A 26759-nucleotide genomic window follows, 5' to 3' on the forward strand; every position below is an offset into this window, starting at 1 on the left:
CTATGCTTATATTCTTTGTGGCCACAACAGTTGGAATTATCATGACACCATCAGTTAAATTTGTAGCATGTACCCATGTTAATTAGTTGCAGTAAAAACATTTGCAACATTAGCATCCTAAGGACTAACACATTTATATGGCAAACATTTCCACTGATTCCAGTGTACTTCAACAGATGCATGCATCAGTTTTAACAGCCTATTTGTAATGTTTGTACCAGAATTTTGGAATCCTGCCCTGGCCAACTGGCATGGGGAATAACCCACCTGTGAGTGGATTACTCATTTAGTCATCAAGAGAATGAATGGTGTTTTTGTACTTACTGCCAATTATCAAATAAAATGGTATAAACAGGAAATTTTGCTTTAACACTGAGTAGCTTGAGTTTTTTCCTTGGTTTAATTACCAACAGACTATGGAGACATTCCTATGTTACAATCAGCTATGCTTTCTGTTAACCATTATTTGTTCTTTAAGCCACCAACTATATGGCAGACAACCAAATGGTGGCTTATCTTCCCTATTTCTCTTCCACTCCTTTTGTTTTGGGGAGGGTAGCTGGACAAACACGGCATGGATAAGCCATAGTTGCAGGTTGAGAAGTCATGACAAGCCACTGCTTAAACAAGCCAGAGTTTGTAAGACAGCAACGAAACACAGGTTCAGATTGCAGTTTGTGACTTGTTAATGGAAGCAGCTTTACATCTCACAACAAGCCATGAAGTGCTAAAATATGACTTGTAGTTATGTGTGAAGCTGCCTCAATTAACAAGGTATGCTCTTAAAGATATAGTAATGGTGTATTGAAATCTGTCTTGTTGTGACATGTTAACATTAACTTTGTTTTACTTAGACCATTAAGCATGCTTTAACATTCAACTGATGAACCCCACAGACTTTGACAAACTTGTGCTTACCGTTGGGGAAGAAGTCTGTCATTGGCCAAATATCCTAGCTTATGTATTTCCTTATTGTAATCACCATACTTAGCTTGAACAGCATAAGAAGCTAGCAGAACAGCAGTTTCAGGTGGACAATAAATTTCATCATTTAAAATGGCTTCTTTGACTTGCAGGAAAAAAAGTCTCTGAGTTATTTCTTGAATCAATTCTTCAGATACATCCTCAGGAAAAAACTTGGCCCTGAACTTGAACTGAAGTGGATTTTCTTTCCTTACATCTTGCTGTGTTACCTGAAATAGGAATTTTAGAAAGGTAAAGAACATATAAGAGTATCAGAAAAAGCAATCTAGTTACTGGTTATTACATGTAATTCAACTCTAGAAGGCACAACATTGAAGGACTTGTGATTCACACAGACATCTAAATAATTAATTAGGAATTAGGAAAACATGACAGGTTTCAGAGGCTACATAAAACCACTTAAAGTCTTTATTGTATTTTTGTGTCACTCCAATTTTTCATTATACAAATGCAGTCCTGAAGCCTTGACTCTACCTAGACGATGGGATATGTATTAGATTTTTTTCATGAAGTCAAACACAAATTCATAACGATATACCAGAAACACAGTCCACTTCTAAAAGTTACTAGAAGAAATAATTTTTGCATGGGCTTGTCAAACACTGCTGAGTTAATGAGCATTACATATACCAGACTTTTCAAGTGTATTAACATACATCTGGCAAGCTCCCATTTATACAGCATTGAGATGTTAATGAAGAACAGTGCTAAGAGATAAAAACTAATTCTGTACCAAAGTGTTTACTAGCCCTACAAACAAGGAAATAGTTGTATTTAAGACTGTAGTAAAATATTTTCTCATGACGGCACACCAAAAGGAACTTGCAACAAAATGTTACCATATGGAGGGCTTCTCTTCAGGGTTCCAGACAGTCATGCACTCTTCAAAGAAAATGTCTTATAAGTTATTCCATTCCACCACCCCCGGCACTTTTTTATTTTCATCAGACCTCAGCGCTAGGGCTAAGTTGACTATTGATTTTTTTTTAAAGGAGGAGTGTCATTACTCCTCTCCATACTTGTTATACCTTTGCAAACCTTGGGGAGGGGGGAGCTGAGCATGTGGCTACACCCCACTAATGGGCTGGATGAGGGAAAACAAACTCAGACTGAATCCAGAGAAAACGGAAATACTTATGATAGGTTCCTCGGGCCTAAGGAAGGAAATTTGCCAACCTGTCCTGGACAGGGTCACACTTCCCCTGAAGGACGAAGTTCACAGTTTAGGAGTACTTCTGGACTCATCCCTGCAATTGACATCTCAGGGAGATGCGACAGCCAGAAGTGCTTGCTATCAGCTTCGGTTGATACGCCAACTGCGACCCTACCTGGGTCAAAGGGACCTTGAAACGGTGGTACACGCTGTGGTAACCTCTTGTCTAGATTTCTGTAATGCACTTTACATGGGGCTACCCTTGCACCAAGCTCAGAAGCTTCAGTTAGTGCAAAATATGGTAGCCAGATTGGTCACCAGCTCATCAAGGTTCGACCATATTACACCTATCTTAAAAAGATCTTCACTGGCTCCCTATTTGCTTCCGGGCAGAGTACAAGGTGTTGGTTATTACCTATAAAGCCCTACATGGCTTGGGCCCAAGTTATTTATGGGAACGCATCTCCCTATATAATCTGCCCCGCACTCTTAGAACATCAGGTAAGAACCTATTGGAGATAGCAACCTCTAAGTATGTTGCTACTTTGCAAAGAGCATTTTCAATGATAGCTCCGAGACTCTAGAACAGTCTTCCTGAGGAGATCCGCTCAGCGACCTTGCTAGAGACATTTAGAAAAGCGGTTAAAACCGAGCTTTTTAGCCGAGCATACCCCACCTGATATGAATAACATGCCCTGTCAGTGTATGATGCTCTTGTTATTGTATGATGTTGGATATTTTATTGTTTTTAGCTGTTTTTAATTGAATTTTTATGTAAACACTCTGTGTTTTTATTTAGTCTGTAACCCCGCTTCGATCCACCGGGAGAGGCGGGGAAACATAAATAAATATTATTATTATTATTATTATTATTATTATTATTATTACTACTACTACTACTACTACTTCTTGGTCGGCCCATTTCAGCTACATCTGCCAGATAACATTGTTATTAGAGGGAACAATTTATAAAGTATTAATGAAGGATATTTTTGCACACCCTTCTTTCCATAACTCATCCACTCACAGCAAGTAAAGGGCTGACAAAGATACCTGTCCCCCAGGAAAGGAGACTGAGCATCTGCTCATATGTTGCTTCTTTTCCTTCCAATACACAGAAAAGATCTGAAGCATGCCCACCACTGCCTACACCCCTTTCTGCACAAATCATCTTTTTGGGCAATGACAGAACATGGGACAATATCCAGTACCAAATATTACTGAGTTCCCCAAAGGAAAGCAATCCAGAAGAAACAAACAATTTCAAGTATCAGCTGAATGTATTTTCTGTAACTATAAGAATATCAATCGGGGGAAGCAACATTGAAACAGGATCAGTCACCCTGGAAATATATTTAACTGTGCAGAAAATTAAAAACAACAACTGCTGGTCACCATAAAACCTAAAATACAAAAATGGGCCCATATCTGTATCTAAACTAGCTTGACTTGTGACATGGCGGTTCTAAAACAAAGTATTGCTTAAATGAAAAATGTATGGATGAAATTCCAAACCAATCTAACTGTTAAGACTAAAACATGGAACTAAGATGGAAGTAACTTCACCATTATCTTGAATCAAACAACTTGTGCACCCAGCCTAGCCTGGTACAGTGTCTCTGCTTCTAAGTAAAAGTAAAATCTAAATTTTGCAATTACTGTACATTTTCAGAAATTAAAAAAAGAAATACCATATAAAATCAAATCTTTACATCAGATAACCAAAACACTAACCATATTTTATATTTTATTTTAGAGAAGGATATTAAGAAAGAAGAACAGAGATAGAAAACTTGACCAGCTGGCAAGGCACAAAAATAACTTTTGATGAATGAGAGGAATCAATGGACTGAATGAGAACCTTGAGTCGCCTGCCTTGTTCAGATGGGATGAGGGAGTAACCAAGTAGTTATGGATTGCTCCTTCGGCTAGCCAGAGAATGTATGAACTGAATACACACCATATATTACCTTTTTATTCAACTTCAACCAAGTTGTATATCCTTTGCTATCCACATACTGTAGTCCAAAAAACCAGACTTCCCGTAGACCAACTGTTTTTACAACCTTAAAAAGAAGAAATGCACTACTATTAATCATGTAACAGAAGTAATAAATGTTTTTCTTCTCCACCTCTTTTTAGCACAAAAGCAACCCTGCTGGATTAGATGAAAAACCCACATATTCCAGTATGCCATTTCCCACAGTGATCAACCAGATGTTTGTTTGTCCATCCATCCACCATCCATCCATCCATCCCTTTATTTACATCTCACCTTTTCCCCAAAGCTGGGGCTCAAGGAAGCTTCCAAATAGAGAGAATTACAAATTAAAAACACAGGTGGCTAAAAACATACAGAACAGCATTAAACTGTCAACAGAATAAAATTCATTTAAAAGCAAAGAATAAAAGTAGTACAGCACACTAAAAGCATAGTAGTAGACAACCTAGCCTCTGTAAGCAAAGAGTGCCAGATTCTGGGAGCAGCCATGCAGAAGACCCCCTCTCTCATTCCCACTAAATGTCTGTCAGGGTTGTGAAATCAGGAGAAGGGCTCCCCCTGAAGGCCTTTTCATGTGCAGCAGAAGGGCAATAGTTCTCCTCCCTTTTCTTTTCCAAGAAACTCGTATTCAGAATTGTAATACCTCTGATCCCAGATGCAATGTATAACTATCATAACTACTAGCCACTATTAGCTATTAACAGCCTGCTCTCCATAAATTTGTTTAATTTTCTTTTGATGTTAATGGATATCAGAAGTGGAAGTTTTTGTTGGGCTAACCAAGCTAGTCTGCACTTTCTGGGCTGGTATCTAGTTAACCTTTACACTATATGATTCTGACAAATCAATTCTCATTTCAAAGCCTTCATATTTTTGGAAAATACATATTATTTAAACATTTTTTGTGAGCTTTACTTTCAAACACAACCAAAACTGGGACAGAATGGATTTGCAACTGAAAACATACAAAAGTGACACACACACGTATACATTCCTAGTCAGTATGATGGCAGTAGTGCCCAAGTGCCTGGTATGTTTTCCTCACTGTGCCCCTGATCCACATGAAATTCCTAAAAGCCCTCTGGAAAAATGAGTATGTCAGATGTGACATGGCTTTGTCCATGATGATTAACAATGTCTGCTATGTAGTTACTGTCACCTCAATACAATTAACCCATTTGACAAATCTAAACACCATCAGGTGTGCATCCCCATGGTTCATGTCACACACACACAGAGTCATTATTAATATAAACAAGACAAACTGTGGTTTGCTTTTACAAGGACAAACAGGTAAGCTTACACTCCCTTGGGCCCACACACTCCTTTCTCGCACATTTCATGTATAATGAAAGAGATAGGAAAGTTCTGGTCTCAATTTGCAATAAATAATAATAATAATAATAATAATAATAATAATAAAGTTTATTTATATTTCTGCCTCTCCCATGGATCGAGGCAGGATTACATCATTAAAATGATACATAATACAATAAATAACAGTTTTACATTTTGTTTATACTGGGCAAAATAGCCTTTTCACAAACCAGGATCTATTGCAGATTAGTTTTCAAAAGCCATACTATGCTGTAAAAAATGTTAAACTAATGGTTAAAATGTAAAATTGCAGTTTGTTGCTGCTTAAAGAGGAAACCATACATGTCTGTATTTGTTTTTCCTCCTAACCATGGTTTGCTGTTATATCTGAATTAGGCCACAGTAAAAAGAAGTTACCTGATCAAAAAGTTGTTTTCCTGTAGTGTTGGGCTGGATGGCAAATTCCAACTCTGCATCCATCGTGGTAACCCTCACATTAATCTGCACAAAACAAAAATATAAAATGTAAAAATTGATCTTTTTTCTTCATGCAGAATGAAATAACAAGCTATAGCTAATGGCACTGCTTTTCTTACATTCCCTGTAACTAAAAGGAAAGTAATCTAATTAAAACTGGTAGAACTGAAGTCTCTTTTTGCACAAAGATTTATATTTGCTGGCAACTAAATTGCAACCTTGTATACAATGATTAAATGTCACCACCATCTGGAAACTTATTTAATTGATCTATCCAAGATCTCTCTAAGGAACGCCTCAAGTCTTTTGTATTTGTAATTAATACCCTTTGTGATACAAGAAGGTGCCTCAAACATATGCCATTGTTTTTGAGTGGATGAGTCAGTAGAAGAACTACCCACAACATATTATAGTGGGTTAATTTTAAAAATACAAATAACAAACCTCTTTAGTAAACTAAGAAATTACAAGTATTTCTCAATTTAGTAGACGGTAGAAATCCAAAAACTCTAGCAAATTCTGCTTTCGCAGCAGTTAAGCCACAGTGTTCGATCTTAATTTCTTTCTATATTATTTTTCTTTTGATAAGTACAGTATATACACACTATTCTTGCAACATTTTTATATAAAAACACACATAGACTCTTTGGCTGATCACATTTCTACCCAGTGGTCACCTAAACATTGAAAATTTAAATGCACTCCCCCCCCCACACACTTTTTGTTATATTAAACCAAATAAAATGAAACAACTGCATAATATCCATAGAGAAGAAACTATGATTGTTTTTTTAGCCAAGTGAATGCAGTGGGACCTTTCAATTCACTGAGGCTTGGTTCCAGAGCCCTCCGTGGATACCAAAATGCATGAATGCTCAAGTCTCATTATATAAAATGATGCAGTAAAATGATGTCTCTTATACGAAATAGCAAAATGGTTTGTTTTGGGGGATTTAAAAAAAACTATTTTCAAGCAATGGATGGTTGAATCCATGGAAGCAGAATCCATGGATATGGAGGATCGACTATAACAGCAAAATGTGCTACAATGCAGGTTACCCTTAAGCTCTATTTGGATTGTCAGGATTCTTCAGAGGGATTGCTTATGTTTTCACCAAGGAACAAGCATTCAATTGTATAACAGTAGATCTGGTTACCAAGGTGTTCTGTGCCACAATTATGGATAATTGTAGTTTATTGTGGCACCAGAACTCTCGGACAGAGAAGGCTAAATGTTTCATAAAACTACAGTTCCCAGAATTCCCTAGCATTGAGGCAGGGCGGTTAAAGCACTCTCAAACTGGATTACAGTCGCCCCTGTTTTCGTGGACTTGGAATCCACGTCCCTCACCCGTTCACGGGCAGCAAATGGAGGGGGACAAAATGGGACACATGCCCCGGAATACGGACTGCCATTCAAGCAATGGGCCATGAATATTGGCAATTTTTTATTTTTGCGGGGGGGGAGGGGGCAGAACAGATCCCCCACAAAAACAGAGGGGCGACGGTATTTCTGCAGTGTGTTTTACACCTCATTCTTTAAAGCCCTAAATGGATAGGATCCATAGTATTTATTGCTATATTGTGGAATATGACTGATCGTGCCCATTTGTTACAGAGCTTTCAACACAGGTGCCTCTGCCATCTGAAGTTCAAAAGAAAGTATCATTTAAAAAGGCACACACGCACGCACACGCACACACACTTTCTCTGTGGTGGCACCCAAATTGCAAAACTCCTTTCAGTCAAATTCACCAAGTGCTTCCATTTCTCCAATTTTGTGTCCTAATGTTGCCTGAAAATCTTCAAAAACCAAAGCAGAACTATAAACCTCTGAAAAAGCACATTATTCTTCTGAGAGCTTATACAGAAGAGAGAGAGAGAGAGAGAGAGTCTCTCTTCCTTACAGGCTATAAAAATATAGCTTCCATTAATCTTGTACCTTCTAACTAAAAAAACAGTTTTGAAAAGAAAATCAACAGCCCTGTATGTATCTTCTAGCAACCTTAAGAGTTAGGAGGTCTTTTGCCACACAGAAATGTCTTCTGTTCAAGATCTACCTTAATACGGTTATGCTACTTCAGATATGATGTAAGCTAGTTTAAACAATGGCCTAATTTCATCATCAGAATGCTTGTAAAATAAAGGCAGCATATAAAATAGATTTTACATTTACTGCTGCATTAGCTTCGACCAATTCTACTTGCTGTTCTAGCCCTTGTGCTCCTACATGCACTGGAGACAAGATTTTGTACTTAGCACTCTCATCTTCAAACAACAGCTCTGCTTTTCCTCTGAGAAAAGTTGCATGTAATTTTAAACCATAAAGTGGAGATGGCACTAAAAAGTATCATGTTTTATGTCTTATGAATACACTGAAAAAGGATGTCTCCTCCCTATAAGAATAGACAAACACAAAATCTATGTACAGTTTCATTATTTTTTGTTAGAATACCAAGTGAACCCAGACCAGTAAATGAGAAAGCCTAGTAAGAATGAGATGGGAAAATATTGCTCTTCTCAGCAGGATTCAAATATTACACCTCATGGCTAGTGGTAGAGTCCAAATTAGCCATAATCAACAAGATTTTACTTGCCTCAGAGTTTGTTGGGAATGAAGGCTTGCTTTATAAAAGCAGAAGTCAAATATATGGCCTCATATTACCAGTGCTCTACATGAAGTATCAAAGTTCTGCCCCACTTGTAAATATAGTAAGATCCCTCCTTCTCTAGCCATTCTGCTGGAAACACGTATGATTTTGTATCTACATGATCTGTTTCAACTATTATCTATTGGAAACACATGTTTCCATCATTATTATGGTTACCTTGCCTTTCCCCCACAACAGGGACTCCAGGTGGCTTAAATAATTATAGAAAAAAAGATCTTGTATAAGCATAGAAGGCTAACCCCCTTCCTGCCAGAATTACACACAGCAATGAAAGATGCAAACACTTTGCATGGTTCTAACCAGACCACAGGAATTAGATATATAGCCTGCTGGTCTTATAGTGCCCATCCATATAAGTCCTAAGGGACCTAAGATTTGAAAGCCTCCCTTGTTTCCCCCAAATGCAACACTCATGGTATATTAGAGACTGCTCTTTAAATTCTCAAATTGAAAATTCTGCTTGTCAGGCTGTGTTCAGCTGACCCTCCTCCCCATTTTGCCCAGGGAAAGATTTAGATGCCTGCTGTACAACTGAACTCCTTTGGATTTTAGTCATACTGCTTTAGATTTGCATGCAACAGCTCTAAAATGCAACCACGAAATGCCATATTAAAACAGCAGATCTCATTACTGGAGGCAAATAAGCTTCAGACTTGATCTGAATAAGAAATTTAAGTTGGCAGAGATTAAGCATGCAATCAGAAAGTTTATTTTGTAGAACATCAATACTGCAGTGTTTGCTAATTATGACACCGTGTCTATTCAACTACAATTAGGAGATCTGTTTTTCATTAAAGGAGTCTGCACCAGCCTGGATTTATAACCAAACTATACACATGTGATGACTAGTCTAGAATGTATCACAAAAAGGATGCAGAAAGAACCAGAACTGAACAAGAATCTCAGCTGTTCCATTGTTAGCTTTTGTTTCTACAGTATTACACTGAAAACAGTAGAAATCCATGAGCATCTAGTCAATTTGATTAAGTAAATATTTCCACCCCTTATATTTGCCAATGGTTTTCTCTTTTAACTAGAACTACTAGATCTAGCACATTCAACCATGGGCCATAATTTTCATTCCTTTTATAGCAAATATATATGCATGTACTTTTCTAAACAACTATGTTCTCCAAAGTTTAGATGAGAGGCCTAACAAAAGGGCAATTCTTATCTGGTCTGATTGATATCAATGAACTGTGCAAAATACAGGACTGGACTCTGATTTAGGTGCATGCAACTAGGCTAGACTTCCTCATCCCCTCCTTCTGACATCCTCCCACTGAAAATGCTACAAAGAATTAGGGAGCCTTGTGGAGTGGATGAGGTGTGGTCCTCAGTAAAGGGGGATGTCCCAAATTGGGCAGAGGCAAATTCCATGCAGAAAGATACTGGACCCACTGTGTTGCAGCTGTTTTTGACTACAGTTTTGTTGAATTCAGATGCCTGTTCCTAAATTCAACTGACTTAGTTGTTAGTATTCCTGTGGTTCTGAGAATACTGTTAAAGTATGCCATTTGAGCAACAGCCTGAAAATCTCCAAAATATAATTAAGAGAACATTTTATATAATTTGCTTATGAATAATGGAATAGATTGCTACAAACATCATTGATTGCTGGGTCTGGCTCTTCATCAGTGCTTACCCTGGTGCCTTGATGTCTGTACTGGTACAGAAGATTCAGTAGCAAGAATCCTAAACTATCTAAATCCCCGCCCCAAAAAAGAGTCAGTTCCCCTCTTCCACTCATGCCCAACTGTGCTGCCCAAAGCCGGCGGGGTGGGGGGGGGAGAGCTCTGTTACAAAATGTAGCATCCAATGAGAGGCAAGGAACTGCCCCAAATTCAGGAAAGTCTGCCCAGTTTGGAGCAATCCTCCTTTCCCCAGCAGATTCACTTGATCCATCCCACATTGTTCTAGAGGGGCTTTCTTGGAGTGCAGATGGTCAGGAAGGGGATAATTTCCCTCTCTGAACTTCTTTAGTTTATCTAATCATCCAAGCCTTTGTCTCAGGGAAATGAAAACAAAGAACAAGGAATAGAAGTTAAAATACTATATGTTTGAAACCAGCAGACTGAACTCTGCCAGCTAAAAATATTTCTGAGTATAATGGTAATCAGTATGTGGAAGAACTGAATCCTTAATATTTCGAAAAATATATTACAAGCTATGGTGGTGATAACAATGAAGAAGTAAAACTATACTGAAGGTGATAGGCTAAGCACTAAAAATGCTAGTAAAAGGCTAGGTAAAATGATAAATAAAGGACAAAGCAGAAAAATACTGTAAATTTGATGCCAGCACTGTAAAACGTGCTCCGTGTATATACTGTAGCTGCCCCGCACATCAGACTCATGGAAGTTGAAGATGCCATTGCCCTCTGGCATTCTTAGTACTGTTGCTCTTAACTACAAGTTTTATTGGAACCAAGAATCTGCATTCATAGATCTTGTTGCAGTTCATCATGTTGAATACATGCTTTTCTCTAAATAGGGTTAGTACTCTATTTTGTGTCCTCAGACTATCTCATTATTTTTGGATATGCACTTAAATAAGAAAAAACAAAACAAGCCTGTCCTCTCTCTGACAGCAAGAGTTCTTTATTTCTACAGGGAGAACAAATGTATCTTTATACAGCGAGACAATAATATTGTTCAGCTGTCTTTTAAATATATAGAAAATGAAACTGCAGTAGTCAGACAGGGTGATTCAAGGCCATAAGCATGGTACAGTATATGCTTTTTTAAGCCACATGGGCATGGAACCAGCAGAGTAACAAAAATGCATCATGGGAGACAATGCAGGGGTGAGCACTCCGAAGAAGTACAGCAGTGACAGAATACCAGTTTTTCATTGAGAGTTACAGAACATGACTAGGCCTTCTGGGAGTTGTAGTGCAAAACATGTGTAGGATCAAAAATTGAGAACTTGAATTAGAAAATTATGCAAAACATACACTTACCACACAGCTATCTTCATATTTATTTATTAGATAATTCTATGGTTCTCACCATGCTAAGATGGAAAAGTTAACAATAGTCCTGACAAATATATTAACAATGTCTTCATCTACTTCTTTAAAAAAAAACTGCTTGGCTGCTTTCCCTATGACTACTTCTGAAACTTCATACAAGCAGTAGCATGGCTACATATTCCAGTTTCATACTTCCAGTTCTTTTTCTCAGTAGGTGATGTATCTGTCCCCTGATGTGGAGACATCCCACATCATCTCCACCATCTGAATGAGTACCAGAAGGATGAGGAAAAGTAATATTCTAAGGCACTTTACAGACCGCCCAAAAAGGGCAGTTTGCCGGCATCTCCGTTTCCGCCATCGGGAAGCCTCAGCCTTCTTTTTGCAGTGCGGTAAAGACATTGCAAAGCGCCAATGGCACACTTGCGACGTCATTACCATGCCGCTACGTGCGGACGCTAGGCATCCGCAGCGTCAAAATGGCAGCGCCCATGTAAAACAGGTGTCGCCATTTTGTATGCGCCGAGCGCGTACTAGGCTTAGGGGCGTCCAGAAAGGACACCCCTTTCTAACCCTAGTACGTGCGCGGCACGTACTTTTGACCCATTTATAACGGGCCTAAGTCATGTTTCCTCTCTCACTATTTCTTTGGAATAAAGCTGCTAAATAACACCTTCCCTCTACCCTATGCCTTGGGAGTTAGTGCCAGTTCTTGAAGTTCATTTGTGTCTCTGCCTACAACCCAGTCCCTTCCTATAATGTTAGTAAGACGGAAAGACTCAAAGGATAAAATCATTTGATGAGTTCAAGGGAGAGGCAGGCCACAGGCTATTTTGGCCCAAAATACACAGGCCAAAAAGTGCAGCTTCCTGTCACTTCAGGGGTATGGCACACACATGACACATGCCCCCAGATCAGCCGGAATCTGTTCCGCGGCCTTCTAAGACAGATGGAAGCCAGGCAGAAAAAGAGCGGCAAAAAGCCACTTCCTGCCGGTGGCCTGTTGAGAACCACAGCAGCGGCCAGCTTCAGGACCACGCTGTCTGGTTATTGCAGTCCCAAGATGACCAGGGCCAAGTGAGGCTGGAGCAGCCAGAGGCTGCTCCCCTTACTTATACATATCTTTTTTGCCATTTAGTAACAGCACTGAATAATGTACTTCTCAGCTGCAGCACTGAATAATGCATTCCTCACCAGTGTGCAATCAGTGTCCAAGTACTATCAATGCAGGCTAAACAAAGTAAAAGATGATGTAGTTCCATGCAAAGACCTGGGTCACTAGACTAGCCTAACCACTCAATATGCTTCGTTTATCACCATTAGGTTTCTGTGTTTCTGTCTTCAAGAAAACAGTACTTCATGCCCTACCTTAGTGGTTCTCAAACTATGGGGCTGGACCCCAGAGTGAGAGATGCTCAATGGGAGCGTGAGACCAGTAGGCCCTGATCCCTCTTCCTCCCCCTCTTCCCAAACTTTTTTGTGTGTAAAATTTAAACTTGCATTGAATTAAATATTGAATTTATTTAAATGACCTTATTTCATTAAAAAATACTAAAATATGAATGTACATGAATGTGCGAATGAAAATACACACCTAAATAAACAAAATATTTTTATTGGTATACAGTTGGCCCTTACTACCCACAGACTTTCCATTCCCCCCCCCCCAGCAGATGAAAAGAACAGCTGGATCTTAAATCCTGCGGATTTTGAAAGGCATCATGTGTATGCGGCTGCTCTGCCATGGCCACATGCATCCACAGCCATTAAGGGCAATGGGGCTTGCAGCCCAGGGATGCTTAAATCCGCAGATGGCAAGCCCATGGTTGGGGAGGGCAGGCTGTACTACGTGGGGGGGGAGCTATGTCCGCATGTAGATCTAAAGGGGTTTCCAAGGGTGTTTCAAAGTTATGAGTACCACTGCCCTACCCAACTCCCAATTCAGAAGTTTGAAACTGCAATCTTGTTTGGGAAGTGTCATATCATTGACCTATCAGTCTATTTAGAGAAGAGATATCCAGATCTAGTTATCTCTACTACTAGTACACAGGATGATCTGAAGGTACTTCAAGGATTCAAAAGGGACTACTTACTGGTTTCGGCATTTTCCCCCCCTCTTCTGTGCTTCTTGCTCAGTTAAATCATCAGCAGGACTCAATCTTGTTCAGTTCTGTAAAAACAGTAATTTTTCATAAATACATCTGTTTTACCTTCTACTTGTCAGGTAACTGACTCATTTATACTTTATTTATTTATTTATTAGATCTATAGCCCAGCTTTTTCCTGAAGCAGGAATCCAAGGCAGTTCGCAATGATATTAAAGGAACAAAATTAAAATAAAAACAAAATTAACTATAAAAATGTAATACATTTAAGAAGCCCATTTAAAATAATTAAAGAAAATACCATACCTTTTTAGTAGCAAGTATTTTCTCAGCAGCCAGATCACTGCTAAAAGCCTGGCTGATTTAAACAACAACAACAACAACAACACACACACACACACACACACCTTTACCAGCATTACGTAGTATTTGAGCATGGGACTATGACTCTGGAGACCATGGATACCCAATGGGTGACCTTGGGCAAGTGACACTCTCTCTCAACCTGAGAAGAAGACACAGGCAAACTTCCCTTGAACAAATCTTGCCAAGAAACTCCACTCCAGGGTCACCATAAGTCAAAAATCACTTGAATGCACACAACAACCTATGACAGTCAGAAGGAAGTCAACATAGGCACCCTTTTTAGAGACTGTCAGAACCAGGGAGCAATCACCAAGAAAACACATCTCATATCTTTGAAAGATCACAAAGCTAGGGCAGGCTCATATTTGATAATAGAGTCCTTCAGATAGTCTGGATTTAAGCTGTAATGAGGTTTATAGGGAGTTTGAACTTTGAAATTTTGCCTGGAAATACACCACTGGACAGTTAAGCTGTCATAACAAGGAAGTCATTTGTTTCTGTAAACAGACCCAGTCAACAGTCCAGCCACAGCATTTCAGACCAATTGACTTTCCAAGTACTCTTCAAAGGCAACCCTACATAAGCTATGTTACAGTAATCAGTAAATGGCAGTAACAATGACATATACTAATAGATATTAATAGAAATGTAAAATTTCCAGAAATCTTAGCAAAAACAAAAAAACAACAAAAAAAACCCTTTGGCTTTTGGAACATCCTGGGTTTTGGGATTCTGGATAAGGGAGACTCAACCTGTATTTGTAATAATTTTGTGCCTGAAACAAAGTTTGTTTACACTGAACCATCAAAAAGCAAAGTTGTCACTATCTCAGCCACCCATAAAACAGGTTTTGCCTTTTGGAATATTTCAGATTTGGGGATTCCAAATGAAGGAGAGACTCAACTAGTATAAAACATTCAGAAACATGTACCTCTCCAAATTAAGTGTCTTAGGAGAAATGCTAGGTCTGTCACTTACCATCTGGCCCTAAATTTTTGCTTTGATGTCAGTGTCAATTAAGTGAAGAAACAGTACCATACTAAAAGTTCGTTTAAATGTAGAAATGTCTATATAAACATTAAATAATAGGCTGGCAACATGCCGCCTCTGTCTGTTACTGTGACAATTGCCCTCTCCAATGACAGCATGACAACCCCACGAAGCCACATTTTTATCTGAATAACATGTACAGATCCATATGCTTTGTTTACAAGTATATCTATGGACTCACAAATTCTAAACAACTTAAGATCAGGGATAAAGTTCCCTAAACACTGTACTTAAAGGTATATTTTTTTTGCTGCTGCACGGTTGACTTTTTTGCTGAAATTTAGTGACGTAACAGGAGTAGGTATAGTTCAGGGAGGGAACCACTACAAACCTATTCTGCTCACAAAATTGTCCATCCCTGGGTTAAATGCAAAGGCCATGGAAGTTTAAACATCAGGAAATCTACACTGATTACTTCAGCAATAAGTATAATATTATTCTTAACATGTATAAACTTTATTTTTCCCTTTAAAAATTCACAGGGCTGCTTCCACTTAATCATAATAACAAATAAAACCCAGTATTAACTACCTTGCCTATCTCATTCCTTCACATTTCACACTTATTTAAGTATTAAATACAAGATAGAACAAAAAGCTAGTTTCTCAGAGAGGTTTCCAGAGTAGAATTTATCAAGAACCAATTGTATACAAAAGATAACACTGAATGCTTTATACTTCAAGTGTTCTAGTTTCTGTTTACATTAGCAAGTGTCAATGTGTTTTGCTAAGACCTCCAAACCCACAAGGCAAATACAGTAATTTATGGAAGATTGCTTCACCTAGCCTAGATTAATTTTCCTGAAAGCAGGATACCATCCAAAACCTCCATTATATATATATATATATATATATATATATATATATATCTAAGAAACTTTGAGAGGCCATAAATTGATTTACCAGTAACTAAGATAGTGGGTTTAGAACTCCAAAATACACACACCTTCTTTAAAAAGAGTTTCAAAGGAGTAGTTAATTTTATTATCTGAATCAAAAAAATACAGTATTCTGGTACCTTGGAGACTAAAAGAGTTATTGAATTTTCATGAACTATGCATCACTTCATCAGATGCATGAAGTGTTATCCTCAGCTGGTAAATACACAGAGATAATGAAAAAAAATGTAAATGGTGGAACCAGATGGCCAAAGGATACAAAAGTAATGTTCTGCAACTGCTCTGTACATTTTTACACCTGGCCTTACTATTCACAACTTCTCTCCTTGGCCTAAATCCAGGACAATGCTAGCACAGTAAAAGTTTCTGCTACTGTAGTTATACTTCATTACGCCACCACCACCACAAACCACAACTTCAGTCTCACACAACAGTCCTTGCACTTGGACCATCACCAAGTGCAACAAGCACAATGACATCAGTGGATTCAGACTTGCATACTCAAAGATGCATTCACTTATAAACTGAGGAACAAAACTTCAGGCCTCAAACAAAATGAACCATAATTTATGGTAACTTTCTCCATAAACTAAATTATGGTACTGCAATATGTTCTTTTGATGCAGAAGACCAGGGTTTCACTAGAACCTTAGGATTCCACAAGAGGTTGCTTGGTGTTTCTTGAGAGATTGTGATTGAAAACAACAATGTAACTATAATAATTTTTATGCAGGGGATTCCCTGAGCCCTGAAAATTATTTCAAGGATTCCTCCAGGGCAACAAGGTTGAAAAAGACTGCAATAGACTAACAGCTATCTCACTGGAATGCATTTTCAAGGAGACGTGCCATTTGCCTCTCTATATTTTTCTATTATGATTTCAGGTAGGATTCCAGCTCATGTTAGGAGAACAGTCAACCTTGAGCTTGCAAATTATGTCTTTAAAAATAAAATCAATACTGCATCATTACAAATAAAGCTGCTACTAGTAATGAAGTTACGAAGCAGTACTCCCTTGACAGCTGCAAGTTTAGAAGTAACACAAAAACTTCAGGTAGCAAGAACTGAAATATGTATACAGTACTTCAGAAGTTTAAATGTGTAGTTATGCTATTGATTTTTCCAAGTTCGGTCAAACACATAGTCAGAATAAGTCACCTACCCATCATCACAAGCATTAAGCAACACAACTCTATGACATACACAAAGAGCTGTTTGACAGTGGAACACAATCCCTCAGAGTGAGGTGGCGTCTTCTTCTCTATGGGTTTTTAAACAGAGGCTGGATCACTATCTTTCAGGAATGCTTTGACTGTGTACTCCTGCATGACAGCGGGGTTGGACAGGATGTCACTTAGATTGACAGCAATTCATCCCTAATGCCAAATCAAAATCTTTGAACCAGAAATAAAAGACTTCAGATTCTTTAGTATTAACTTCACACTGAGCTAAGTTAAAACTCCAATATAACCATACAAGTCTTTCAGATACTTAGAAGGCTGTGCACATCATTTTTTTCCAAAAACATTCTAATGTAATAAAAGACTGTAAATAACTTTGTGAACAGATCAATAAATTCACTGCAAAATGCCAATAAAAAAGAAATCATGATAGATACTATTAGGAAAAAAGACTGAAACTGAAATGGTCATGAAAAGTTGTTGTGCGCCTTTCAGTCATTTCCTTGACCGTGCCTCCTTCATTAACGTCCAAAACACACAGCAGAAATAATCCAGTTTGAGACCACATTAACTGTCCTGCCTCAATGTTAAGGAATCCTGGGAATTGTAGTTTATTGTAGCACCAGAGCTCTCTGATAGAGAATACTGAATGTCTCACAAAATTACAGTTCCTAGAATTCCCAAGCACTGAGCCAAGGCAGTTAAAGCAGTTTCAAACCAGATTATTTCCACTGTGTATTTTGGACCTGAATCTATCCACATGGTACGTAGTCATTCTCTCTTTCTACAGCCCTCCATTTTTCCTAGCATTATTGTCCTTTCTAGTGAGTCATTTCATCTCATGATGTGGCCAAAATATGACAACCTAAATTTTGGCTTCCAGTGAGGATTCAGGCCTGATCTGTTCTAGAACCCATATTTATCTTTTTGGCCATCCATGGTATCCTTGAACTTTTCTCCAGCACAACTCAACTGATTTGATTTTCCTTCTACCACCTTTCTGCACTATCCAATATATCTGGAATGCCCTAGACTGGACAAAGCTTGGCTACTGCATTTGAGCAGTTGGGGATGCTTTGAGTGAGAGTTCCTGCATGGCAGGGGTTAGACTGGATGGTCCTTCTGGTCTCTTTCGATTCTAGGATTCTATGAGGCTTTTTGTCTTAAAAAATGATTGTGTGGAATACATAGTTTCATATGCATTTAGCTTACACATTGTAAACCGCTTAGGGAGTGCTTAAGTGCACTGATACGTGGTACAGAAATATACTTGCTATTGCTAATGTACTTGCTATGGTTGATAAACACAATGGAAAAGGTGATCAGAGAGCTTCCTTTTACGTTTACACACAAATACTACAGGTAACTTTTGAAAGCAGTGAGAAACTCACTATCACAGAATATACTGAAGAATTTAAGAGGGATCAGAAAAAATATAGTCTATGAACAGCATTAGAGCTAACAAGGTTCTCCATAACTTGAGACACTATAACTCTTAGTATCAATTGAAAATGGGAAAACAGCAATAAAAAGATTACTGCCTCCATACTCATCATGTAGACTTCCCAAAAGCAGCTTGCTGGCCACAGTTGGACAGAGGACCCTTTCCAAATTACTGGATGTTAGTAGACAAAGTGCATATTAATATGCCTGTTTTTGTGTTTTTAAATATTTGGGAGGCAGGGAACCCTCGTTACTGTGGTCTTTGAAAAAGAAAAATCCCCAAACCCTGTTTTCTTCCCAGAAGAGACGCTGCAGACTGCAGTTGGTGTGTTTTGCCTTGAGAGAAAAAACAGCTTGCAGAAATTTTTGAACACTTCTCCATTCATGCTCCTGTTTCTAACATATTAAATAAATTTACACATGTAACATGTAATTTATTTTGGACCATGGTTTGAAGCTGCAGAGTTGTTCTTACAGAGTTCCTGGTTTCTAACACTACAGTGCTGCATGTCTAGAGGCTACTTAAATGCCACTGAAGTCAACTGGATTTAAGCAGCCTGTGTGGAAAACTGCAGCCAAAGTTCTCAAGTCTTAACTTTTTTAGTTTAATTACTTTGTTGAGAAGCTTATCACTAGGGAACTGAGCCCTTCCCAGAAGGCATTTGTCTCCATCCTGGCTTCTGAGGGAGAGAGGGGTGGGCCAATCCCATCAGGCCTCCCCAAAGGAACTGAGCCCTTCCCTGAAGGCATCTGGCTGCATCCTCCACTCCCTTCCCCTTTTGTATCATGTCTTCTTAGATTGTAACCCTGAGGGCAGGGAACCGACTAATTAAAAGATTGTATGTACAGTGCTGTGTAAATTTACAGTGCTATATAAATAAAGCTTATAATAATAATAATAATAATAATAATAATAATAATAATGAGATTTGCATAAAGCAGTGACAAATAATTTACAATCGTGTAATTGTGTTCACTAAGCCAAACACCAATAAAACCTAGATTTGTTTTGAACAATAGACAGCACCAATCTTTGGAGCCATTTCACATAAAGACATTCTTTGTCTATTCTGGATGCTTTTATCATGAACACATGATTAAACCAATGGGTGTTCAAGCATACTAAAGGCTAATATTCTGTTGTATTGCATTTTTCAGAAGTGTACAAGTTTTAAATAAAAACATCAACCCAAATATATTATTTTAATGTTATACAAAAAGTAAAGGTAGACAAGTTGACCATAATCAACATTCTTGGCTCATGTAGTGTTGTTGTTGTTGTGTGCCTTCAAATTATTTTTCATTTGAGAGCTCCATCATCATGCTTAGCCCAGAAACAGAAGAAGGGTCCTCGCTCCATTCATCTTCCATGGCCATGTCCTCAGAGGGAAAGATGAATTTCTGGACTCGATCACCTTCCCCCCTGCCATTTGTTTCATGCCTTTGTTAGATTGTAAGACTGAGGGCATGGAGCTGTCTAATTAACAATTTGTAAATTGCTCTCAAGCAAAAACTTGTAAATTTACAGCGCTTTATAAATAAAGGTTAATAATAATAATAATAATAATCTCTGAATGAATGAATGAATGAATGGCTTATGGTGACCCTAAAGTGAACCTATCACAAGGTTTTCTTGGCAAGATTTGTTCAGAGGGGTTTTGCCATTGCCTCCCTCTGGGCTGAGAGAATATGATTTGCCCAAGGTCACCCAATGGGTTACCATGTCTGAGTAGGGATCAGTCCCCTGGAGTCCTAGTCCAGCACTCAAACCACTACACCACACCGTTGGCTCACCAATTATTAGGCCAGCAAAAAGAATACAAAAGTATGTGCAACTTCCTCCCCACCTTGCTTTGCCCACTAACCACCTTTTTGTGTCTTCCCAACTGGTGAAAAGGGATGAAGACCATGGTCCAAAACACACTGCAGAAATAATCCAGTTTGAGACCGCTTTAACTGCCCTGGTTTAGGGCTACACAATTCTGGGAATTCTAGTTTATTGTGGCACCCAAGCTCTTTGACAGAGAAGGCCCAATGCCTGACAGAACTGCAGTTCTCAGAATTCCCACGCATTGAGCCAGGGAAGTTAAAGCGGTTCCAAACTGGATTATTTCTGCAATGTGTTTTGGACCCATGAAAGCATGCAACCACAAAGAGCTCTTTTACTTAGCCAACTGATGTAGTACACTAATATGGATATCAGGATGCAAGTCAGCTCTAATTCAATTGCTTTTGATTTTTATTCTACCATGAAGCAAGTTCAGAAATCCTCTGCCTCCTTGATGTATTATTCAAATGTCAGCCTCCACCCAGCAAAACATTAAGAAGAAGAAAAAAGGGGCAGAGGAAGGCAAGCATAGGGAGCCTGAACAGCCATTTTTGACCCCAAAGCACAAGCATTTACTGCTTCCTCCCTTACCAGCAGCATCTCTGGACTCTTCCCAGCTCCAGAGATGTGATGGAGGGGGCTGGGCAGACGTTTGGCAGCTGCTGACACGCAGAACGTGTTAACAGTGTTCTTGTCCCCATTTGCAACAAGTAGACAAACCACGTGGTGAAGATGCTTTTTGTAGTCCATCCTCCCCCTTCTCCCACTTGGCACTGCTTCCCCTTCACCCATAAAACTTTTACTACACCTGCAGAGAATTCAAATACACAGCCAAGTTAGACTGGAAAATCAGTATCTAATGGCTCAATTTAGATTTGCATTTTAGGAACAGAGCCAAAGGCTTATTTAAAAAAAAAATTAAATTTGTTCACCTGCAAGTATTGCAGGTGGTTCAAAAAAACTAGAAATCAGACTTCTACCTCTTCAAACGGGAGTCAAATACATAGCCGTTTTAGTCTGGAAAATCAGTATGCAAAGGGATCTTGTAACACCTTTGAGACTTACTGAAAGAAAGTGGGTAGCATGAGCTTTCATAGATTTGAGCCTACTTTCTCAGATACATCTCAAGGAAGTAGGCTCAAGTCCAAGGAAGTTTATATTACCCACTACAGTACTTTCTTTCAGTGAGTCTCAAAGGTGCTTCCTTTGTAGGGGGCGTGAACATTAATCAAACATCTCCTAGAGGTGTGGGGTATAGAAAAGGTTAGGAACCTCTGGTGAGGAACACACCTATGAATCATCTTCTCATCTTGGAGGAATTTATCTCTGAAAAACTATCAAGTTGTCTTCCAATGACAAAAGATGTACTGGAAAGCTACCACCATCTTTCCCAGTGTTCTACCTTTGAGATGTGGACTACTGCTCCCATCATCTTCAGCCAGCCTCAATTTACAGGCAAGTCCCACTCTGCTTGGGCAAGGTGAATGGGCTTCTGAATAAACCCACTGACAGCCTTAAGACCCTTCCTTCTTCTTTTTTTAAGCCCACATTTGTTTGCTGTTGTTATCTGCCCTTGAGTCAACCTCGACTCATGGAGACCCTGTGGAAGAGACACCTCCAAGAACCCCTATCTTCCACTTTTCTGCTTAGTTCCTGCAAGCTCAGGCCCATGTTCCCCCTGATTGAATCCATCCAACTGGCATGCGCTCTTCCACTCCTTCTTTGACCCTCCACCTTCCCTAGCATTATTGTCTTTTCCAGTGATCCATGTCTTCTCATTACATGGCCAAAGTATGTCAGCCTCAATTTAATCATCCAAGAAATCCAAAGAAGAGAAAGTGAGGGGGGTGAAGCATAACAGTAGATGACGCCTGGCCTGTTGTTGTTGTTGTTATTATCCCACCTTTCTTCTGATTTAGGGACTCAAGGCAACTACCAACCAATTTAAAAGAGTACATACAAAAAAGACATAAAAACATTAAAAATGCAAATATAAGCAAACCCCACAAAAGGTTCACCGCCTCAGGGTTGTCATACATTGGAAATGACTTGAAAGCACACAAAGTATTATTTCTACAATGTAGATGCACCCCTAACTCACTGGGGGACCTGGGGCAAGTCTCACACCCTTAGCCTCAGGGAGGATGGCCATGGCAAACCCTCTCAGAGGAAACCTGCCAAGAAAACCCATGACAGGGGGCTTAAAATATAAAATGTAAAGGAAAAACATTTAAAATTTTAAAATTAAAAACATGACACATTAAAAATTAAATTGTACTGAAAACCATATACCTTGACATTTGAATGGCACAGCATTTAAAAGGCCAACGCCAATCAATTTGAGACATAAACACGGGGCCAAAGCCACAGAGAGCCCTCGATCGATTGCCAACTTGGACTCGACCCCAATCCTTCCTACCTCAGAAAGTGGGGGCAGAAGAGAAGGAGGAGGAAGAAAGGAGAGGAAAGGAAAGGAAGAAGAGGAGCCACCGTGGAAATACCTGCAGGATGGAGGTGAGGAGGAGCGAGAGAGGAGAGGAGTTAAGCTGTAGCTGTCAGAAAAAAGGAGGGGGCTTCTTGCCTCCCTTCGCTGTTCTTGTGTGCCTTCAAGGCCTTTCCGACTTATGGAAACCCTATGACAAACCTATCACAGGGTTTTCTTGGCAAGTTTCCTCAAAGGGGGTTTGGCCTGGCCATCTTTCCTGAGGCTGAGAGTGTGAGACTTGCCTCAGTGGGTTAGCGGTGCATCTACATTGTAGAAGTAATGCCCTGTGTGTGTTGAGTGCTTTCAAGTCATTCCTAGTTTATGGCAATCCTAAGGCGGTGAATCTATCATGGGATTTTCTTGGCAAGATTTGTTCAGAGGAGGGTTGTCATTGCCTTTCCCTGTGGCTGAGAGTGACTTGCCCAAAGTCACCCAATTGGCTAGGGGTGCGTCTACCCACTGTGGAAATAACGCAGTGGGTGTGTTGTGTGTTTTCAAGTCGTTTCCAATTTATGGTAATCCTAAGGCATGAGGTTTTCTTGGCAAGATTTGTTGAGAAGAGAGTTTGCCATAGCCACCCTCTGAAGACGGAGAGAGTGTGACTTGCCCAAAGTCACTCAGTGGGTTAAAAGGGTGCATCTACAATGTAGAACTAATGCAGTGTGTGTATTGTGTTTCGTGCACCTTCAAGTTGTTTCCATCCCCTGGCGACCCTAAGGCAAACCTATCATGCAGTTTCCTTGGCAAGTTTTCTTCAGAGGGGGTTTGCCATGGCTGAAAGCTGAGAAAGTGTGACTCATCCAAGTTCACCCAAAGCGCTTTTAGGCATGAGTGAAGAATCGAACCTTGGTCTCCAGAGTCACATCCCAACACTCAAACCACTTTGTTGTTGTTGATGTGTGCATTCAAGTCATCCGGGCGACCATATTGCTCTCAATATATTTCAGTACTATAATTTTGCTGTTCCTGAGCATGTTAAATATTTCAATCTATTGCCATCAATACAAGTATATTGTGCATTTCGGTCAGCCGATAAAGGTATCACTGATGGGGTTTTGTTTGTGTTTGTCAAATGGCCAACACGGCTACCCCGAATGTCTTCTTCAGAGAGGGGGGTTTGCCATGACCATGCTCTCTGAGGCTGAGAGAGTGTGATTGGCCTAAGGTCAGTGGGGAGGCCCCAGGGCCGAGCTGGGATTCGAACCCAGGCCTCCAGAGTCCCAGCACTCAAACCGCTGCACCATGTTGTTGTATCATTTCAGATATTTGTTATGGTATGTAAATATATGACAGATTTATCTTTTTAAAATGTGTTTTATTCTTTTAACAACTATCTGTTTTAATATTGTAATAACTTAATTTCTTTTTTTAATGTACTTTTTTTCTATGTTTTTAATCATATATTTTTTAATGTTGTGAAGCTGCTCTGAGTCCCAATTTTGGGGGAAAGAGCGGGATACCATATATATATATATATATAGTAATAATAATAAATAATAATAATATTAAATGATATATATATTATAATAATAATTTAATAATAAAAATATAATAATATGATAAAAATATAAAAATAAAATATTATCATAATTATTAAATTATATATATTATAATAATAATTTAATAATAATATAATAAAATATAACAATAATATTAAATTATATATATAATTAATAATAATTTAATAATAAAATATAATAATAAAACGTAATTATAATAATTATTAAATTATATATATTATAATAATTTAATAGTAATACAATAATATATAATAATAAAATATAATTATTATTATTATTATTATTACTGTCCGTCTTCCACGAAACCCCAAAGCAAGAGCGAAGGAGGACCCAAACACACTGCAGAAATAAACCAGTTTGAGAGCGCTCTAGCTGCCCTGGCTCAATGGTAGGGAATTCTGGGAACTGTAGTTTTGTGAGGCGTTTACAAACTACAATTCCCAGGATCCCCATAGCACCGAGCAGCCAGGGCAGCTAAAGCGGTCTCAAAGTGGGAGGAGGCGGCGGCGGCGGCGGCGGCGAGTCATCCTCTGCCTGGGCTCCTTCCCTCGTAATTCCTTCCTCCCTTCCTACCTGGGAAGCGCTGGGGCGCCCGCTCCTCGTCGGTTCCTCGCCCGGAGGCGCTGCGGGGCCTCCTCCGCTTCTCCTCCTCCGAGACGCGCTGACAGCTCCGCAATATGGCGGCCGCTTCCCAGAGTGTTATGGTTTATTTCTTTCCGCCCCCCCTGTCGAGAATAGTTGGCGCCTCCGGTGGGTTTTCCTCGACTGCGCATGCGCGACACGGAAAGGGGCGCAGGCGCTCCACGACGCACGAAACCGCCGCTGCCCTTAGTTATGTTTGGGCAAAGGGAGGGGAGGAGCTTTGGCAAGGGTCGGTCACGTGGTTGGGCCCCGGCTATAAAAAGGAGCGGGAGGCGATGGCGGGGTGGAAAGGACGGTCGTCCAGTTTGATGCCGCTGCAGTTGCCATGGTGCAACACTATGGAATCATGGGAATTGTAGGTTATTGTGGCACCAGAGCGCTCTCTCTGACAGAGAAGGCTTAAATGTCTCCCAAAACTACAGTTCTCAGAATTCCCTAGCACTGAGTCAGGGCAGTCAAAGCAGTCACGAATTAGATACTGTATTTCATTTCATTTCTTCTAGCCTGCCTTTCTCCCAAAAAGAGACCCAAGGCAACATAAAAGACATTGGCCCCCAAATGCGACTGGTCAGCATCTGCCAGACATTGACCATGGAACTGGCCTAGTGGAGCGTCCTCTCTAGGAATCTCTAGGTCCTTGGGTGGGTGAGGCTGTTGGTTAGAGTTGCACCGAGGGACCGAGATATTCCTAGAGAGAACATACTAGTAAAATCCGTGAATAATCAAATCCACAAAAGTCAAAGCCAAATTTGGAGGGACAGGTGTACTCTGGTTCCTAAAGCAAACAATGACACTCTTGTTAGCACCTTTGTGACCCAAACATTGGATAATTAGCTTGGGTTTGAAGAAGTACAGTGGTACCCCGGGTTACGAAAATAATTCGTTTCGCCGCCGCGTTCGTAACTCGAAATCCTTCGTAAGCCGAAAAAGCCATAGGCGCTAATGGGGAAAAGCCGCGATTACGTGCGAAATAGCGCCGAAAAGCACCAAAAAATTTTTCGTAACCCGAAATAACCTTCGTAACCCGGAACAGTTTTTTTCTATGGATTTTTTTCGTAACCCGGAAATTTCGTAAGGCGGCGCATTCGTATCCCGGGGTACCACTGTACAGTAGTATGTGGCAGCTCTAGGGAAGAAGAGAAACTCCTGGTGCTTGGTAAGAATAGGGAACTGAGGAGAGGGAGAGGAGAAAGAAAAGGCTCAGCCAGGATGAAAAAGAGAGTTGGATGAGAGAAGAGAAACTGTATGGGGGACACAACATAAAATGATATCTACTCTACTTTGGGCTGATCAAGTACAGTGGGCCCTTGGTATCTGCTGGGTTTGTTCTAGGACCCGCCATGGATACTAAAATCTGTGGATGCTCATCTCCTGTTATATATAATGGCAAGCTAAAATGGTGTCCCTTATATAAAATGGCAAAATCAAGATCAACATTTTGGAATTATTTTCAAGCTGTGGATGGTTCAATCCATGGATACAGAATCTGTGGATATGGAAGGCTGACAATACTAGGTTGGAAGGAAAGAGGGACCAATAAGAAAGAAAAAGAGTTGGCAATGGAGGGATAGAAAACAAAACACTAAGATATGGATGAAACAAAAAAGGTTTTTTGCTGAAGCAAAACTGATGCTTCTACTAGTAGGATTGATGTACGGTGGG

The 26759-nt window shown here is 39.6% G+C and overlaps 1 protein-coding gene across 3 annotated transcripts in view; it reads right to left on the reverse strand.

Annotated features, from left to right (window-relative positions):
- RDX (radixin) overlaps positions 1 to 25215 on the reverse strand; it is a 52051-nt gene extending 26836 nt beyond the window's left edge. For 2 of the 3 annotated variants that reach the window (XM_042456806.1, XM_042456805.1), the window contains exons 1-5: positions 25029 to 25215; positions 13673 to 13749; positions 5874 to 5957; positions 4108 to 4203; positions 919 to 1193 (exon numbers count right to left, since the gene is read on the reverse strand). In XM_042456806.1, the coding sequence (XP_042312740.1) occupies positions 919 to 1193; positions 4108 to 4203; positions 5874 to 5957; positions 13673 to 13684 (467 nt within the window). In that variant the 5' untranslated portion in view covers positions 13685 to 13749; positions 25029 to 25215. Of the gene's footprint in view, positions 1 to 918; positions 1194 to 4107; positions 4204 to 5873; positions 5958 to 13672; positions 13750 to 25028 lie in introns of those variants that run through there. The other variant, XM_042456807.1, reaches the window with a different exon arrangement.
- Positions 25216 to 26759: the final 1544 nt, after the last annotated feature.

The sequence above is a fragment of the Sceloporus undulatus genome, chromosome 3, assembly GCF_019175285.1.
Source record: "Sceloporus undulatus isolate JIND9_A2432 ecotype Alabama chromosome 3, SceUnd_v1.1, whole genome shotgun sequence".
NCBI lineage: Eukaryota > Metazoa > Chordata > Lepidosauria > Squamata > Phrynosomatidae > Sceloporus > Sceloporus undulatus.